The sequence below is a fragment of the Castor canadensis genome, chromosome 11 (assembly GCF_047511655.1).
Source record: "Castor canadensis chromosome 11, mCasCan1.hap1v2, whole genome shotgun sequence".
Lineage (NCBI taxonomy): Eukaryota > Metazoa > Chordata > Mammalia > Rodentia > Castoridae > Castor > Castor canadensis.
In genome coordinates this window covers 79840849-79858941 of record NC_133396.1, presented here as the reverse complement: position 1 = coordinate 79858941, position 18093 = coordinate 79840849, and the positions used below count along the sequence as shown (strand labels likewise).

At 40.7% G+C, this 18093-nt stretch overlaps 1 protein-coding gene across 6 annotated transcripts in view; it reads left to right on the top strand.

Moving 5' to 3' along the window:
- Rgl1 (ral guanine nucleotide dissociation stimulator like 1) overlaps positions 1-18093 on the top strand; it is a 265738-nt gene that overhangs the window by 193121 nt on the left and 54524 nt on the right. For all 6 annotated transcript variants that reach the window (XM_074047269.1, XM_074047271.1, XM_074047267.1 and 3 more), the window contains 2 exons: positions 3862-3939; positions 17797-17981. In XM_074047269.1, coding sequence (XP_073903370.1) covers positions 3862-3939; positions 17797-17981 — 263 coding nt within the window. The remainder of the gene's footprint in view (positions 1-3861; positions 3940-17796; positions 17982-18093) is intronic.

The following is an 18093-nucleotide window of genomic DNA, read 5'->3' as shown; positions in this document are numbered from 1 at the left end:
ACAAGTTTATCTTAGGGTTTATTTGAACCACAAATGCCCCTGGTTCTCTCCCTTTCCACCATATATTAAACATTTCATTTGCCCAGATGGGCTGCAAAAAATACAAATATCTTCTCTGAAAAATGGCTCTTTTCCTGTTTAAATATCAGCAGATAATTAAATATTATATTGGCCTTTTCTTTTTCTAGTAATTCTTAGGCTCCAGTAAATAATTAATTATGGCTGTACTTTAGGAGACATTTGTAAATCTTTCTTTTGCTTTGTGATAACAGAGAAAACCGTGTCAAAAGTCATCTGACAATTTGTATTTTGATTTAAGTTTTATAAGTTGCCATTTAAAGAAGGGCAATTGCTCAGTGGTAAGCCTTCTTAAGAAGTTAGGGCTTTGATCTTAAATCCTGAGGAGGCTTTGCACAAATTGGAGATGATATTGTTGACAGGTTTGTCCTTAGTTTTTCTACTGCCATTAATTAAACACACACACATACAACCCTTTGTTTACTGTGCCGGAGTAAAAGAATTGAACTTGACTTTGATTTTTGATGGGAAGGTATGAGCAAGCTCAGAGAAACATCAAAGAAACATTTTTAATCTAGCAAAACTTACTCTCAGACGAACATTAAAGAGTTCTTGATTCCAAAGCTAGTCTAGTTTCTTTTCTTACAGCATTAATTCCTTTAATGGTAAGAAAGGTGCAGGGCAAGCAATAAACCCTGCCATTGCATTTATCTTATCATACTCCTAGAAGTCTCCCCTCTACCAATGCAGGTACTTTTGCATTTTCATACTGTTGCTACCTTCAAGAGCTCCATTTTAAAAATCTTAAAACTTTTTTCATCCTAACTTTAGACTTTTTTGAATAATCACAGCTAAAGCATAACTGAATTTTTTGGCAGTATTGGAGTTTGAACTCAGGGGTTCTGGAACTCCTCTGGACCACTCATCTGCTCATACCAAAGATCCTTCCTATGCATGTTGGGTGCAGCCTTGCTTTAAGCACCAAAGAATAGTGAGCAAAAATGTAGATTCTGTTCTCGTGAACAACTAGCACAATAATGAAGTTAATTTTATAGTATATTAGATAATGTTGAAACCTATAGAGAAAAATAAGATAGTGAAGGGAATGGTGTTAGAATTTATTCAGATATTAAATAGGATGGTCCAGGAAGGTCTTACTGAAAAGATAGTATTTGAACAAAGACCTGAGGGGCTGAGAGAGCCAGCCATTGGCACAGATGTGGGAAGAGGCAGAAGCAAGTGCAGACTTTGAAGTGGGTGGACCTGGTGTGTGGGTTTGACAAGGGGGTGGGCAGTGGGGCTAGAAGGGAGTGAGCAGGGGTAATTGTGAGAGGTATGGGTGGAGTTACTGAGCAGAACACTTGGCGTGTGAGAGGGGTAAGACCTTGGTCTTTTCTTAGATGGAATTCATAGGAGGGTTGTGAGTGGAGCAGTGACATGATCTGGTTTATGTTGAACGGGATGGCTGTGACTGCTGGGCAGAAAGACTAGACTGGTTAAGTGGCTGCTGCACTGACCTAACCCAAAGATGATGATAGTTTGAGCCAGAGTGGAAACAAAAGAAGTGATGGGAAGTGTTTTGAGTCAGGCATGTTGTAAATGCAGGAGCCAAAGGGTTTTCTGATGGGGCAGGTGGCGAAGAGCCAAAGATGCCTGCAAGATTTGAGTATGAGTAACAAGACCATGTGGTCTGCCACCCAGGCCCTATTATTGATGACTTTACAGGTCTCCTAGTCACTATCAAACCATCACTCTGGTATTCAGGAGAAATACCTGTGTGACCTTGTGAGCCATTTCCAATGGTACCCAGTTAATTAATGAGCAGGAGCTTTGCTTAGTTTTCTTGATACCATCTGTTGGACACTGTGGTATCACATTCTGCTCCAAGAACTGTGATAGGTATTGGTGCCATCCATCCTCTTCCTCAGCTCTGAAAAGTGTGGAAAAAGAGTAGGAATGTGTGAGAAGCTAAAGTAGAGACAAAGACTTGGAGGACCTAGAAATTTAGTATGAATCTGTTTGAAAAGAAAAAGATCAGGAACAGTAAGATGTGTAACTTCCCTTTGAAAGTATTTTCCTCTTTTATTTCTATTTTGTTTTATTTTATTCTATTTATTTTATTTCCAGTTGGAAAATAAAAGATATTTCCAGAATAATCAGAGAGAGAGAATTAATGGACTAATTAATGTGACAAAAGCAAAGATTAAGTCCCACAATTTAGTCACTGTGGGCTGGCAGGAGAAGGATGTATGGCTCACTGTAGTCAGATGAGCTACAGTGACTTTCCAGGAGTCCCCATTTCTTTGCACTCAACCCCAATCTTTCCTACTTCAGTAAACCACAAAACCTGTTGCGAGAGAACATGAGGTCACAGTTTACTAGGATGGTGGTCAAGGGTAGAGCCAAAACATCTCAATCTGTTTATTTCCTAGAATCTCATTTCCCATCTCTGCTTGGCTCACATGGGGTTGAGAAAATTTTAATCCAACTAAATTCATATCTCAGGAAGAGCAAAGGGTAGCCCCGGGAGTCCTCTAATAGCAGGTGCAGCCAGAATGAAGAGGAACAGGGAGAGTGGAGGCCAGTGGAAAATTTCTTTGCAAATCCAAGAAACCCATAAGGCTGATGAGCTTGGGAAAGGGGGGGTGGTAGTTAGTGCCTAAGGGCACAAACTGGAACCTACCAGGATGGGATGATGGGAACACCAGATGGACTGGCATTCGGTCAAACCAGATGGTGGGCTTTTATTTTTAAAAGGATTTGCAAATTCTGAGAACAAGGAACCGTAAGGGTGCTGGGTCCTTTAATCCCATTATAGAAGACAAAAGTGTGCTCTTTAAAAATGTAAACCCACCAATTATAGAATTTACGTTATCAAAGCCTTGGGATAGACATCTAACTTTTGAAACTCAAGGGACTCTGAATTCTTTCTTGTTGGGAGGAGAGGCTGCAGAAATAGTTCAGGGATTATAAATTAATGGAAAGATTCCTTAAAAATGGAATGTGAATTTACTAAATGTACATTCTGAACCAAATGAAACATAATGCATTTGCACAAAATGGGCTTGCTTGCTCACATGTAGAGTTGGAAGAACAGCTAATAGTACACTCAGTGACTGCTCAATTTACTTAGTAAAATTTGAGTGTGTAGCAAGTAAAAATTTTAAATCTAAGTACTTAATGCTTTCCAAAAAATCCAACCCCTGGGCCGCCCTTCCCCAGGTGCTATGTATAGACTGACCTGGCTCAGTATTACCCACAGCTGCTCTCCTGGAGGCCACAGCACAACATCCTGTTTTCAGCCTATGTCTCTATCCCAGTTTTTGTTTGAGGGACCAGAGTTATTTCCAGAATTCTTCTCCAACTGGACTCACCCCTAAGACGACCAGACTCCTAAGTGTAGCATGGAGGCATGTGTGCCCATGTGCAGCCCAAGTCAAAAGCTGTGCCTACGGAGCCATGGCTCCCTCCTGTAGACACAGCAGAGGGCAGGAGTATAGGCTTCTATGCAGCAGAGTTCAGGAGGAATCTGTCTTCTTTGTTTCATGTAATATTTGATCCTCCTGCTAAGACCCAAAGATCTAATATAATTAAAAAATTAAAAGAAATGTTAAATATTAAGAGAAAGTTTTAAGTAGTGTTGTTAAATCACTTTTGTTTGTATTGTACAGATGTACCCATTAAGTAACTGTCAGTAATACTGCATGGTTTTCTATGCTCTTTCATAAATATTTCCTTCCCCAACTACTCCTGGAAAGTGCAACTGTTATTTTGTGGTTAAGTTGAATATAGTAGCTTCCAACACCACTGACAATTTTTGCTTGCTTGTTTTTCTTTCTAAAGGTATGGAAACTTGACAGGACCAAACTGTGAAGAAGATGGAGGCCAGACTTCAGCAGAGTCCAAGATGGTAATCAGGAAGTGAGTGTCTTCTCTCTGCCCTCCCAGCTCCCAGTCTTAAAAGAATGTAGTTCAGTAGAGGTTCTTATTTCCTTGGAATGCTGGGATGATTTTTTCCTTAATGCATATGTGTGTGAGTGTGTGTGTGTGTGACTTTTTGGTGGGACTGAGGTTTGAACTCAGGGCTTCATGCTTGCAAAGTCAAAGCCAGGCACTCTACTATTTGAGCGACTCCTCCAGTTCATTTTGCTCTGGTTATTTTGGAAATGGGCTCTCTCAAACAATTTGCCCAGGCTCACCTTGAACCATGATCCTCCTAATCTCAGCCCAGCCTCCCAAGTAGCTAGGATTACAGGCATGAGTCACCAGTGCCTGGCAGTATACACTTATTTTTTGGTTGTCTAACAATATTCATTTATTTATCCAATAAAAATATATTGAGCACCTGTTTGCCAGGCACTGTTCTAAGGGATACTAAATAAACAAGTGAACAATCAAAAATAAAAATCTTATCTCTTATGAAGTTGTGTTTTAACAGAAAGAACAAAGAATAAAACACAAAAAACTGAAGCAGAATGAAGCAAGTATGGGAGCTAATCCTGATAGACAGCTTGGTTTCACCTAGGAGGCTAAGAGGGGCTCTCTGATCTGGTGACACTGAATGAGGTGCCCACGAAGCCTTTGAATATCCAGGCAGAGACTATGAAAGTTGCTCTGAGGCAGGAACATTGCTAAAGAAGCAGCAGGGAAGCAGAGAGTGAGCAGCAGGTGCAAGGGAATAAGATGGGGTAAGGTGCTAAGGGATCATGTGAGGGAAGTGAAGAACTTGGGGAAGGACCTTGAATTTGATTCTGAGGAAGATAAGCACTTAGAAGATTTTGAGAACCATGCTGTGACCTAACTTACACTTAAAAGACTTTCTCTGGCTCTGTGTGAGAAATGAAGTGAGGCTGGAGGCAAGGGCCAGAGCAGGGAGGCTGGATTAGGCCCCTTACAAAGATCAAGGCAAGGACTGCTGGCACTGGGAATGGGGCAGGGTCAGCGGAGGTGTCTGCTTCTTCAAAGGCTTGAAGGTGCCGACAGGATCTGCTGCAAAGGGTCGGCTATGAGATGAGATGCCTCCAAGGGCTGTGGTTTGAGTAACTGATAGACCAAAACCTTGGCTGTATGAGACAAGAAAAACTGGTAACAAGGAACAAACTGGGTGGGGAGTGTGGGTCAATAAGTTTGTTTTATTAAACATGTCAGTTGTGGAGTAGTTTGATGAGTCTGTAGTGGTAGTCTACGTTTGGGCATCCTTAGTCTATAGGTGGGATTTGAAGCCATCAGACAGATTGTGTGACCTCCTGGGGATGAAGCACAGAGACTGAAGAGAACGTCCAAAGACCAGGCCCATGGTGCCTTCCAGTATTTAGAGTTAGGAAAACAGGATCTGGCAGAGGAGACTGGAACAGAGCAGCTGTGGGGGAGGACAAGAAAGAAGAGGAAGTTGTGTCCCAGAAGACATGCAAAGAAGAGTTCAGGGAGTTGTGACCGACCATGTCCAATGCTGCCCATGGATCAAGTGAGAGGAGTCTGGAAGTGACTTCTGTTTTTCAGTGCTGCAGTCTTTGATGACTCTGGACAAGCACAGTGTGAGTAGATGGAGATGTGGGTCAAGAGAGGAGGAAGGGGACTGAGTGGGGTCAGTGAGAAGTTTTGCTATAAAAGGGGAGTAAAAAATGGGATAGAGGGTGATCTGTGTTATATACATACATAAACGTGTGTGTGTATATATACATATGTATAATGTATTTTTTTTAAAAGATGGGATTGTCTATGCTGATGAGAATGATTTAGGAGACATTGAGAAAATATCCACAATAGAAGGTGGGAGTCAATATGGGGAGATTCTCGAGTAGATGGGATGTATGTGCTGGTACCTAAAACCTCTGAAATATTCATTCAGGGACCAAAAGCCTGGGGAGTGGATCCTGTAGATTTTTTTTTTAACTCCTTAAAGGATTTACTGATAGTCTCTTTTCATGAGTAGGAATAGAAAAGAAAACAGAACTTTTAAAACTCTCATGTTAAAACTTCATGTAGTTCTATAATTTTATTTTGTAATCTTATTGCAGAAAGTCATACTCTCCAGTGCAAATATTTGAATAATAAGTCCGAGGTATGGCAGGAGGAACAATTACTTTATTTCTGGAGGACTTGGGGGAAGGCCTCTGGGAGGAGGTGACATTTGAAGTATGGCCAAGGCTTAGGCAGTAGAGCCAGCCAGACAAAGGGAACAAACAGATCAGGAAAATTTGGGGGAACAACAGAGAATTGATGTACTTGTTGGGTGAGGGGAGACCATGAAGCTGAAATTAGATTAGAGTTATGCTGTGAAGGGCTCTAATTTCTCAAAAGAGGGTTTGGGCTTTCCCAGGTAAGCAGTGGTCATTCAGCCATAAAATGTTCTTATGGAGGAAAACATTGTAATTAGACAGGTGATTTGTGGAATGGATTAGACTTAGAATCCTCCTACTCACTGTGACCATGGACTCACCACATCACTGTCACCTGGAGGCTGGAAATGAAGAATGGATCAGAATTGGTATTTAAACAAGATCCTCAAACATTTCCTAACTTAGGAAATCATAGGATTAGAGGTGTTTTAAAATGTTTTGTTTATCTGTGAAAACTCTCTAAAATAGTGATTTTAAAAGCAGATCCTTTACGTTAGCAGAAGAGCTAATGTAATAATTGAGTGACCAGCTAGTCAAATGTAACCTAGACTTGTGACCAAATTCAGACGTGACCATGTTGTCATCCACGTGTTGGAACGGAGTCAAATTGAGAGCTACCATTCAGTATGCCAGCAGAACTCACAAGAACAGTAAAGTCTAAAAAATATCCAGATCTTTTCTGTTTCCCAGGGGGTATTTTGAGTTTAAATAGGTTTTTGGGTAAGCAGTTAAGAAAATTGACTATACCCTGCATGTGAAAAGTCATGTTCGTTATTTCAAAGTTCCACAAAATTCATTGTAGAACAGGAACACTAACGTGGGTGAAACTCCAGGCTAAGCTGTTTTAAAGACCTTTAGAATTTTAAACATATGAGGCTTTAACAAAGAGCTTCACACAGAACTCCCCTAATGGGTCCCTCATCTGGGGACAATAGTCCTTTCCCAAGCCTCACAATAACTTTGTGAAAAGTTCTTGACCCTTTTCCTCCAACTAAGTTGTCTTTTAAAAAAAAATTATGGCTGATGAAAATATACCACTTTATTTTATAATGGGTTGCTCTGTCCTACAAATTCTGGCATGTTAAAATCCCTTCTCACTTGTGACCTCTTTCTTCCTGCCATTTTCCTTTCTCCATTTTCTCTGTTTTCCCCCTTTTCCTTTCATTATTTTTTATTTCATTTCACCACTCTCTTTTGGCTTTCTATCTTCTGAAGTTATCCTTCTGAAAATCTCCATTCCTAGATAAGATCACTGCTTTGTCTTTCTAAGATGAAACCAGGGAAGCACCTTCTCCCATCTGTAAGTTACATTGCAGATTCCTTAGTCATGCCAGACCTCTGCATCTGACTTGTAGCTGTGATTGAAGTCTTCCCTGTGGCTGATAGATGTGTAGGAGGTATGGCTATATGGCATTTGTTCTTAGCAGGTTTATTTTCCTTTTTTGGCAGTACTGGGGTTTGAACTCAGCCTCATGCCTGCTAAGCAGGTACTCTACCACTTGAGCTACTCCACCAGCCCATTAACAGGGTATCTTTGTCGCCCACCCCCACCCCTGCCAGGATATTTAGCAGTGTTTGGAGACATTTTGGTTGCCTTAACCTTGGTGGGGGCATTTAAGAAGTAGAGGCCAGGGATAAAAGCTCTAACCCCCACCAAGAATGATCTGACCATAAGTGTCAATAGTGCCTAGGTAATGCTGAGGCTGTATTCCTCAAGTGAAAACTGCCTTTATTATGGGCATCTAAGCATCCCTACTTGGAATTTTATTTATTCATGTCCCTTTTTATAAGTAGGCCAATCAAATGCTGAGATGATCATCAGGGCCAGCCACGTGGAAGGTAAAAGGCCCGAATAAGGAGCCTGTGGAAGTCAAAGCCAACTCCTATGCTCTTTCTCTGTCTCATCAACCATGTGGCCTCTGCTTCATCGCTTCCCCTCTCTCAGCTTTAGTTTCTTTATTCTGAAAAATGACTACTTGGAGCATATGATCTCTGAGGTCCTTTCAAGATTTATCTAAGATAAAATTTATTTTAGTCTTTCAGAAACTGACACAGAAATAGGGCCCAAATATTACATTAAACTGTGAGAGGTACTTTTGACCACTTTCTCTCTTGGAAAGACTATGTAACCAGGCTTGATAAAACTGGAAGAAAAAAAAACTGACAGGCTTCAATTTGCTTATTATTTTTAATGACATCATAGCTGCTCGGTGTGGTCATGAATAAAGAGCTGAGCTAAAAAATTGTCGGTGGGGTAAGGCTAGGAATGGCAGAATGCCCATTGTTTTCCTTTGCTATGAATCTGTGTTGTTGTGATTGCAGGTGGGAAGCAGACAGCAGGAATCCAATGACATCCTAGGAAGTAAACATCCTGCTTCAGGGCAGTTGCCTTCAATTTTGCAGACCTGGGTGGTGGAGGGGTGGGAGGTAGGAACACCATTGGTTTAACCATAAACAGAAAAATGCCTAAATATTGTTTGAATTTTCAGTTTCTGCTGTAAATCATAGAATAATCCCCAAAGTTCATATAGGCTCCCAAGTGCCAAGTTACCAGTCTTTCCTGTATTTCTAAATATGGATCTAATCAACCTATCTGAGGACAAAAGAACTTTAAAGAAGGAAAATATGGAAATAGAGATGAGCATTCAAGATGAAAGTTTGGTTTCTGGTGTCTTGGACCACAACTGACTAGTGTTCTTCATGCATTTAAAAAAGTTATCAGATTGCTTGGAGTGACTACCACATGTGGAGTATCTGTAATTCCAGTTCCTACTATACCCAGTTCAGATTTGGGACAATATCTGGAACCTCTAAAATCACCTGGCTAAAGCTACAAAGAAGTCAACTTCCAAGGCTTCCAGCTGTTGGACTCTGGCACACAACCATTTCTGATGTGAGGGCTAGATTGATGTAGATAATAAGTTGTGCCATGTTTTTCTTTAGTACCCCTAACCTGGCCACTACTTAGTAATCAGGAAACTCACTTCCTACGAAAAAAGAAAACATCTCTGCTAACATTCATTTCGCTTGTACCCTCTCCATCCTTCCTTCTGACTTTTTTACATGGTTAAAATTTTAGAATAATGAAATTTGAACCAGGTAGAAAAGGAAACTTTGTAAAGATAAATTTATTACATCCATTGAATTCAGAAGTGAAGAGAATGTAAAAAAGGAGTATTAACCATAGTAGAGCTTTTACCTTGTAAGTCTTCATTCTCTGAAATGTATGAGATTGAAATCTCATACTTTATTTGAAGAGGTGCAAAACTCCTCGGGAAATGATTCTTTATTCCTTCCCTTTCATAACTATTATAATGTTGAAATTGGTTCGGTTTCCATTTCTTTTATTGACTCTCATCACTTCCCCTCTGGAATGCCAAGTTTTGTTTTCTCAAATCTTTACCACCGCAGTGCTTCACATTGTTGAACTCATTCTGTTTTCATTTCCACACATTCAGATGATATGAACGGCATTCCTGTAATCTTTTCCCAGAAATTGTAAGTAGTGACACCAGATTTCAGTCACTGGTAAGAATCATGTAAATAGTAGTAATCCAAGATGTTGGACATACTCTAAAGAAAAGGGAGATGAGTTAAAGAAAGTTGGCTGTGATTCTTAATGCCTTTACAGTGGAAAGTAGTAAAATTCTTCCTGGATTGTTTGCAATCAGTATTCATTTCAGAAAAGTGAAATACACTAAGAAAGTCATTGAAGTTGATTGAGTGATTGTAAGAAAAGTTGGGGTGGGGGGGGGGGAAGAGGAAGGGGCAAAGAACAGAGTAAAAACAAGATTTAAAACTCTAAACTCAGAAAAATTAAATGTCATAATATGAAAGTAATGTTTTTAAAGTAAAACAACAACAAAAAGAAATGGAGAAGCAAGATGCCATACAAGACAAATAAAAATAAAAAGTACAGTTTTAAACATCAGTAAAATTGTGCATTTAAGGGATGTAGATAGAAAATTCCTGAGAAGAAACTGACCTTGTAATAATTGAGGAAAAGTAAATCAATATAATAATCAATGATTCAAAAAAGAAGAAAATATTTTCTACATGTTAGAGAAAGTAAGCCGACATTATCACCAGACTCTGTCAGTTGATAGGCATTTCAACCTTATAGACAATGAAATGATGATAGCACCCTTGCCTCTCACTATCCCACATTGCCATGTGCCCCCGCCACTGCCACAGTCTGCAGCGTGCTCATTTACTTCACTCAGGCAGTCTGTTAGATGTTTTATATTTTCCTTTACCATCACAAGCATGCTGAGATATTGCCCTCACTTCCTAGGTGTATTAATCAAAGTTTCACAAAATGTATGCACATTGATCAAGCAACAGACTTGGTATTTGGACTCAGGACCAACTAACTCAAAGAGCTTGGATTCCCACCTAGGTTTTTTATTCTCAGGTTGTCATTTAAGAAAATACTGGGACTCAGATGCTCATCTCCTCCACCCCACCTACTTTTGCCTATGTCAAAAGTTGTGATAAGATAACAGAAGTATATGAAGAATGAGATTATAGTTTCACAGTTGTTGACTGACATTTTAGACTACTATTACCCTGAGATCTTTGAACTTGGCATTATTTTGCCTGGCCATTGCTTTGTTATAGAATGAGCACTCTGAGCAAGTTCCCTGAACAGCTGTTGTGAAATGTGGAAGTTAGACTTGTTTCCTGGGGAAGGAGATGAGTTGAAGGATATGAGGAAAGAAGGAAGACCAAATTAGCCAGGCCCATCAAATAAGAACATGCTTCCTGTTCTGGTGACTTGTGGCATCTGATACTACTGACGGAAACTCCATTCTGATGGTGAAAAGTATAGAAGACCTCAGCAATTTTTAAATAGAGGCCTATTTATAACATGAGAATGCCCTTCTCCAACTGGGGAATTGGAGAATAAGTTATTGAGGCCCTCAAAAGATAATTTAGTTGAGTGGGGATGCCCTTTTCTAATCATAGCTAGAAGTTATCAGCTGCTTATTGAGAATAGTGCCTGTGATGCATGCTGTGTTCTCATGATGACCCTCTCTATTCATGCCCATTTTACAGATGAGAAGCCTGAGAAGTTAAAGAACCTGTCCAAGGCCTTAAAATGAATAAGTGAGAGAGCCTGGATTTAATTTGGAACCTTATCCACTACACTATGTGGCCTCTACTTCTTCCCCTCTGATAAAAAATGAAAATATTTCTCTTAAAGTACTTAGTGTGGGAATGAAAGACAGATGTGTAACTCACTTTGATTTTGGGTAATTGGTTTCAGGCTCATCTCCTCCTGCTATTAGCCTTCTCCCACCCATGTTTGCTCAGTATTTCAGTGTTTCTTCCCTCCTCATTTTCTCTACTTTAACTGCCCCACAGGCCCTGCCCTACCCTTGCCTTCTGGTGCTTTCCATCTGACTCTGGTTGTATTTGCATTGATTTCCCTGGCCGTTTCAACCCCTTGTTCGCTTCCCTTCCCAGTATTCTAATCCCTATTTAACACTAGTACCAAAATGTGGCAATGCAGAGTACAAGATGGCATTGTAAGACGCCTTGACAAGTCCAGATAGCAATGTTTCCATCCTTTCCAGAAAACAAAAGAGAGAAAGGCTGTGTGCCTCCTTTTGTTCTTTCTCATCAGGAGAACCATCGCAGCCCTGAAACAGAGGAGAATGTTCTGTGACTAGGAGAACAAGGTGGAGGGTCCAACTCAAAGTCAGTATCAAGGCTGACTTGGCCTTCATTCCCTGAAGGCCAGAGGGCGTTAGGCCTCACCCTCAGAGATTGACAAAGCCCACATCCACACTGCCTGTGAGGCCTACACTCAACAGATCTTCTTACCTTTTCATTATCTGTATGATCAAGTTTTGGGAGCATGTCCTAAAATAGGAAAAAAAAACAAAAATGGTTTCATGTCTTCTGCCTTATCTAAGGCTGCTGCTGATTAAATACAGTCGATTATCTCAAATAGATCCTGGGGAGGGAAAAGAGCCCTAAATGGACAGAGTTCGTCTTTTTTGTTTGTTTGGTGGTACTAGAGTTTGAATTCGGGCCTTGTACTTACTTGTCAAGTGCTCTACCACTTGAGCCACTCTGCCAGCCCCCAGAGTTATTCTGTTTGTCACACTAATCCTGTTTCTTGGCTTGGAGGTTATACAATATGGGAGAGAGGATTTTATACTAAGAAAACTTTTTTCCCCCACCCCAGTACTGGGGTTTGAACTCAGGGCCTACACCTTGGGCCACTCCTCCAGCCCTATTTTTGTGAAGGGTTTTTTGAGATAGGATCTCTCGAAATATTTGCCCAGGCTGGCTTCAAACTGCCTCATGAGTAGCTAGGATTATAGGTGTGAGCCACTGGCACCTGGCTCCAAGAAGACTTATTAAACTTTTACCAATTTTGCAGTATTTTACCGCCTATGGAATTTTGGTCTGATTTAATACATTTACTTGAAATCTCTGCATTCATTAAAAAATCTGTAGTTTGAGCATAACTACTGCCTAATGTCTACCTCAACCCTCTTGATCTACATTGCCTGCCTGATGGTCCCAGAAGTTGGCTATTTTTGTACCACTTCCCATACCTTTGGCAAAGACCTCTGTATACTACCTTCTAACCAGGTGTTAGTAAGTGTGATTTCTGCTTGGCTATGAAATCAGTGAGTCTAGCAAATCTCATCAAGCTGCATTCCTCCCCCCACCCCCTTTTTTCTCAACCCTATAAGTGTTTTGCTCTTTTACCTCAGGACCTTTGCTTACCTTGTTGCCTGAAGTCTCTACCCCACCAACTCCTTATCCTGAAGATCTCAGCGCTAACATTATTTCCTCAGGGAGGCCCTCCGTAAAGCCTTGCTCAAGATCTCTCCCTCTCAAGTAGATGCTTCCCTGGACCCTGGACTCCCTGTGGGGATGCTTGTCACTTAAATAAGTTTCTGTGACTATGGAAAATAAAGGGCACTCATTGCTGTTAGTTTAGTGAATGAATCAATTCTCCCTATGGGTCTGTTTTTCTGGAAGGAAATGACATTTAGCAAGCTCCACATGGGGACATCTGAGCCTGTCTTCCTTTCCCTATAGACACTGCTGTAGAGGGCAATACATGCTACAGAGGCCTGTTTGCTGCCAAAAATGCCTAAGGAAGAAAACAATTCTGGTTTTCCCCTCTGCCAACACATCCGGCTGTTGTCCCTGACCACCTCCCTAACTTAACCTTCTTTCTCAGATTCGTGCCTCCACTTGGGACCAAGGGGTTTTGGTCTGTAATTCACCAAAAGATGACCTTGCAAAAGTCATTGAGTTTAAACTATGTCATAATCTTAATCTTTCCATTTGGTTTCAGAAATTACTTCAGTCTTCACAAGTCAGTGAATCTTCTCTTGCAGTTAATATTCTAATTTGATGTCTTGGAATTGATTGGTACCAGAGTATACTCAGGATGTGTGCTCACATGAGTACACACAGGGTTATTCACAGCAGTCGCCTTCTTTTAGCAGGCCTGAGCCACATGTGTTATGGCCTGGTTTAAACTCTGTGTTCTTTCTGTGACAGGTGGCTAATTCTTCGAGTTGAGTTCCACGAGTGCTGATTGATTTCACTGAGTTATTTAACCTTTCTCAATCCTTTCCTTTTGTAACTTTTGGCAAGACGTTATAAGATTGTTAACAATTACATCTCTCTTGGGGTATCTCAAGATGTCCTATTGATATTATGTCACTTGAAATCACAAGTGATCAGGGCCTGAGACAAAGGCAGTAGTCTTATGTCTCTTCTCCAGTTAGGAGTCTGACCCATTCAGACTCCCTTAGTTCATAGGTAGGCCCACTGGGGAGAAATTGGGTTTTCCTTCTCCAAGCTCCTTTTGTGTTCTGCACACAGAGCCAAGTGACTTCTACAGTCTCCTAGGCACACCTTTCCTGTACGTTTGTGACTTCAAGCCAGGATTTCCCCTCGTAGTAAGAGGCTCTTTACGTCCTCCCACTCCATTCTGGTTAGTGGGCAAGTTAGATTAGGAGTGAAGCCTGGCAGGGCAAGACGGAAAGGCCATTGTTCAGTAATTGTGTTTTCTCTGACATGATTTTGTGCTGTTGCCTTCCTTTTTGGAATCTTGAAAGTTTCACATTTGTATCTGCTTTTTATTCTATCAAAAACAGAAAGTTTCTTCCCAGGCCTGGCAACCATAAAGCTACTGTGAGCTTTGGGCAAGATCCCAGGCCTTTCCAGGAGGCCTCCTTCCCGGGCACACCGGGCAACACGCTGCTGCTTAGGAGGGCAGAGGTCTGCCTCACCTTTTATGGTGCCTTTACATATGTCTTTCTCTTCTGCTGCTTCTCCTCTCCCTGCTTTTCTTTTTTGCGTGAAATGCTTTTCTGGCAAATGTATGTGTGGGTTTGCAGTGAACTTTCAAAGCCTGCTTAGGCTAAGCTGAAGGACGGTCACTGTCAGTGAAGGAAGGGAAAAGCACTTACTTTACTAGATCTAGTTACAGAGGCAGACTGAGGAGGACAGGATGTGCAGCAAGGACAAGCCTCATCTGAACCAGCGTTTCCCTTTTGCACTCCCTCAGTCTGTCTGCGGCTGCATCTAAGTTCTACAACTCACACACACACACACACACACACACACAGATGTGAACAAGGATACACATTTCAAAATGTTTGTACTTGCAAGAGTCTGCAAATTAGGTATATACCTACCAGTGGAAGAAATGGTAGGTTAATTATGGTACGTCCATGCAGTGAGCACTGTGTAATCATGAGAAATGGTAAGAGTAGTGTGGAAAGGTGTCTGTAACGTGATGTTTAGTGAAAAAGAACAGTGTTGATCTATAAATATGTATATATTTAAATATATATATATATATTCACGGATAAGTCCAGAAGAATATATTTACAACTATTAATAATAGGTTATGGGAATGGAATTAGAATGAGGGAGATTAGATATTTCATTTCTTTAGTTTATGTACACTTATAGGATTTAATATTTTTTCAATAAGTGATCAGTATTATAATTTTTGTAATTTTAAAATGAGCAATTATGAGCAGGTAAGGAGTAAATAGTATATTAGTATCATGGGCTTTTACTTGTAATTTTGGATTTCTGTGTGAAGTTCTTTTAAGTTATGTTTGTCTCATTGTTAGACCAGTACTCTTTTTGACTTTGATCATGTGATGTGAACCCCTCCACATCTGTGTTTCTGCCAATATCAGAGGAAGAGTGTCTTCTTACTGAAATGTTAGGCGAGAAGTAGTAATTGGGTTAATTCACCCTTCTTTTGACAAGTGCAAAGGCGTTTTTCTGTAAGAATCTACCTGATGCACAAACATGTTGGGTTTTCCTGTGTTCTGCTCTGTCACCCCACCTATGTGCCCATCATGGTTCCCACCTATGTGCTCTTCATGGCCTAGGCTTGCTGCTTATCAGAAAGAAGAAAAATTATTCACAAAAAGCCATATTGCTTATAAAAATGAAGTATTAGAAATGACACTTTTTTACCTCATGGTATTTGGTTTTTGTGAAGAAAGGAGAAATAATGAACACAATATGAGGACCCTCCAAAAAAAAAAAGTCCATCAATTCCATTTACCCCTGTTTTTAATTAATCCCAGAGCCTAGATTATTCCTTTCCAATTTCTAGAAGGAAATGAAATTTTTGTTAATAATTTTATTTAACCTGGACTAAATATTTAGAGTATTGGGTTATTTCTATGACTTAAAGTTGATGGTTTTATGTGATCTCTCTGGATGAAGACAATTGAATATTATTGTTCCAAATTCCTTATGGTCCACATTAGTGAAACAGCGATGTATACACACACACAGTAGGGAAAACAGTTAACACGTTAATTTTCCCTCCATTGGTACTTCAGTTCCAAAAGTGAGATCCATGCCTCCATCACAGTCCAGCTTTGGGGTATGAAATTTAGACATGACAGTTAAGACACACCCACAAATGCCCAGTCTACACTAAGGTTTGACACAATGGATAAAAATAGCTTCCAGTCTAGTTATAGTTTGTTATTATTAAGTAATTGTTTGAAGTACAATTAAATAATTGTAATTTAAAAATTTGCTAATTTGTTTTTTTGAGTGCTGAGGATCAAACCAGGGGCCTCATACATGCTAGGCAAGTGCTGTACCACTAAGCACCCCCGCCTACCATTTGAAAGTTTTTGACTGAAAATTTTTGGTTAGTTGGGTCTTTAGATAAAACAAGGTATTGTATCTTTGTCAATAGAACATTCCTGGATTAATTTATAGTCTCTGCCATCTTCTCCAGCTACCATCAGTGCATATGTCTTATCTGGGGAGTAGAGGTTAGGAAGGCAGGGTATCTGTTCTTCTCCATGGGACATAGCCCACATGTGCTTGACTCAGAAGTACCTGTGAAGTGTTCTTTGAATATGAAATGTAGAACAATAACACTCAAAATGTTTTCTCCTTTTTGTTGTTCCTCTACCTTTAGCCTAAAGATCACACCTTTGTGGTATTAGTAACATGTCTGGAGAGCTGTGCTCTTTTTATGCCTTGGGACCTTGTTTCACCCAAAACAGGACCTTCCTGTGACCTATGACCTGAAGAGCTATCAGAGAAAATCATCTTCACAGCAGTTCTGCTCCTCAAGTTTTTCTCCTTTATCTATTTCTCCTTTACTTTCTTCCCACTTGAAACATATTCTCTTCCTTGTAACCCGAGAAAGTTATCCTTTGAAACAAAAGGATAATTTTGTGAGGACACTTTGGTGGTGCTCTTGCCAAAGCCCTGGTGATCTTGGTGAAATTAAATTTATGCATTGATCTTTTCTAAGCCTGGGCACTTCCTGTCATCGGATGGGGTTCTGGCCCACTGGCAGGGGTTATCTCATAAAACATTGGTATGATAGACTTTGTGGTCTTTGATTTGAGCAAATCCAGAATCGGAAACGTAATTCCATTGTATACAGATTGCTTTGAAGTTGCTTTCAGAACTCACTAAATCGTCTACATGCTGGTTTTTTCTTTGCTTTTTTCCCCCCTGGGTGGGTTTTCCAAAGTTTAGGTTTTCTTTATTTATTTACTTTTACTTGGGGGCAGTACTCAGAGCTTCATGCTTGCTAAGCAGGTGCTCTATTGCTTGAGCCATACCTTAGCTCTTTTTGCTCTCCTTATTTTGGGAATAGGGTCTCACTTTTTGCCCAGGCCAATTGGCCTGGGTTCTCTTATTTTAGACTTCCTACTGTAGCTGGTATGACAGGCTTGTGCCACCACACCTAGCTTTTTTCCATTGAGATCAGGTCTTACAAACTTTTTTGTCCTGGCTGGCCAGGAACGGCAATCCTTCAGATCTCAGCTTCCTACAAACAGGCACGTACCACTGTACCCAGCTACTATTTGAGATGTGGTCTCTTGAACTCCCTGCCCGGGCTAGTCTTGAACCATAATCCTCCCAATCTTAGCTTCCCAAGTAGCTAGAATTACAGGTGTGAGCTACCTGGCTTAGCTACTTGGCTTAGCTACTTGTTAATATAGTAGCTTGTTTTCAGGTGCTTTACTTTCATTAATATTTCCAGGAATGTGTGGATGGGTTGGCTATCTTTTTGTCCGGGGTATGCCTAAGTAGGCCCTGAAGTGCAGGACTTGCTTTGAGTTCCACAGTCAATTGGGTACACTGATTCTCCATTTCTCCTTCTCAGTGCAATAGCTTCAATCCTGAGGGCCTGGCTTGACCAATGCGCAGAAGACTTCCGGGAGCCCCCTCACTTCCCTTGCTTACAGAAGCTTCTGGATTATCTCAAACGGGTGATGCCAGGGTCTGACCCAGAGAGGAGAGCCCAGAATCTTCTGGAGCAGTTTCAGAAGCAAGAAGTGGAAACAGACAGTGAGTACTTGTTTGGTCACGAGGAAAAAGCTAAATTGTCATTCGCCCGCATGGAGTCAGTCTGTCCCTAGACTGCCTGAATAGGAAATCCCAGTGCCCTCAGAAGGACACA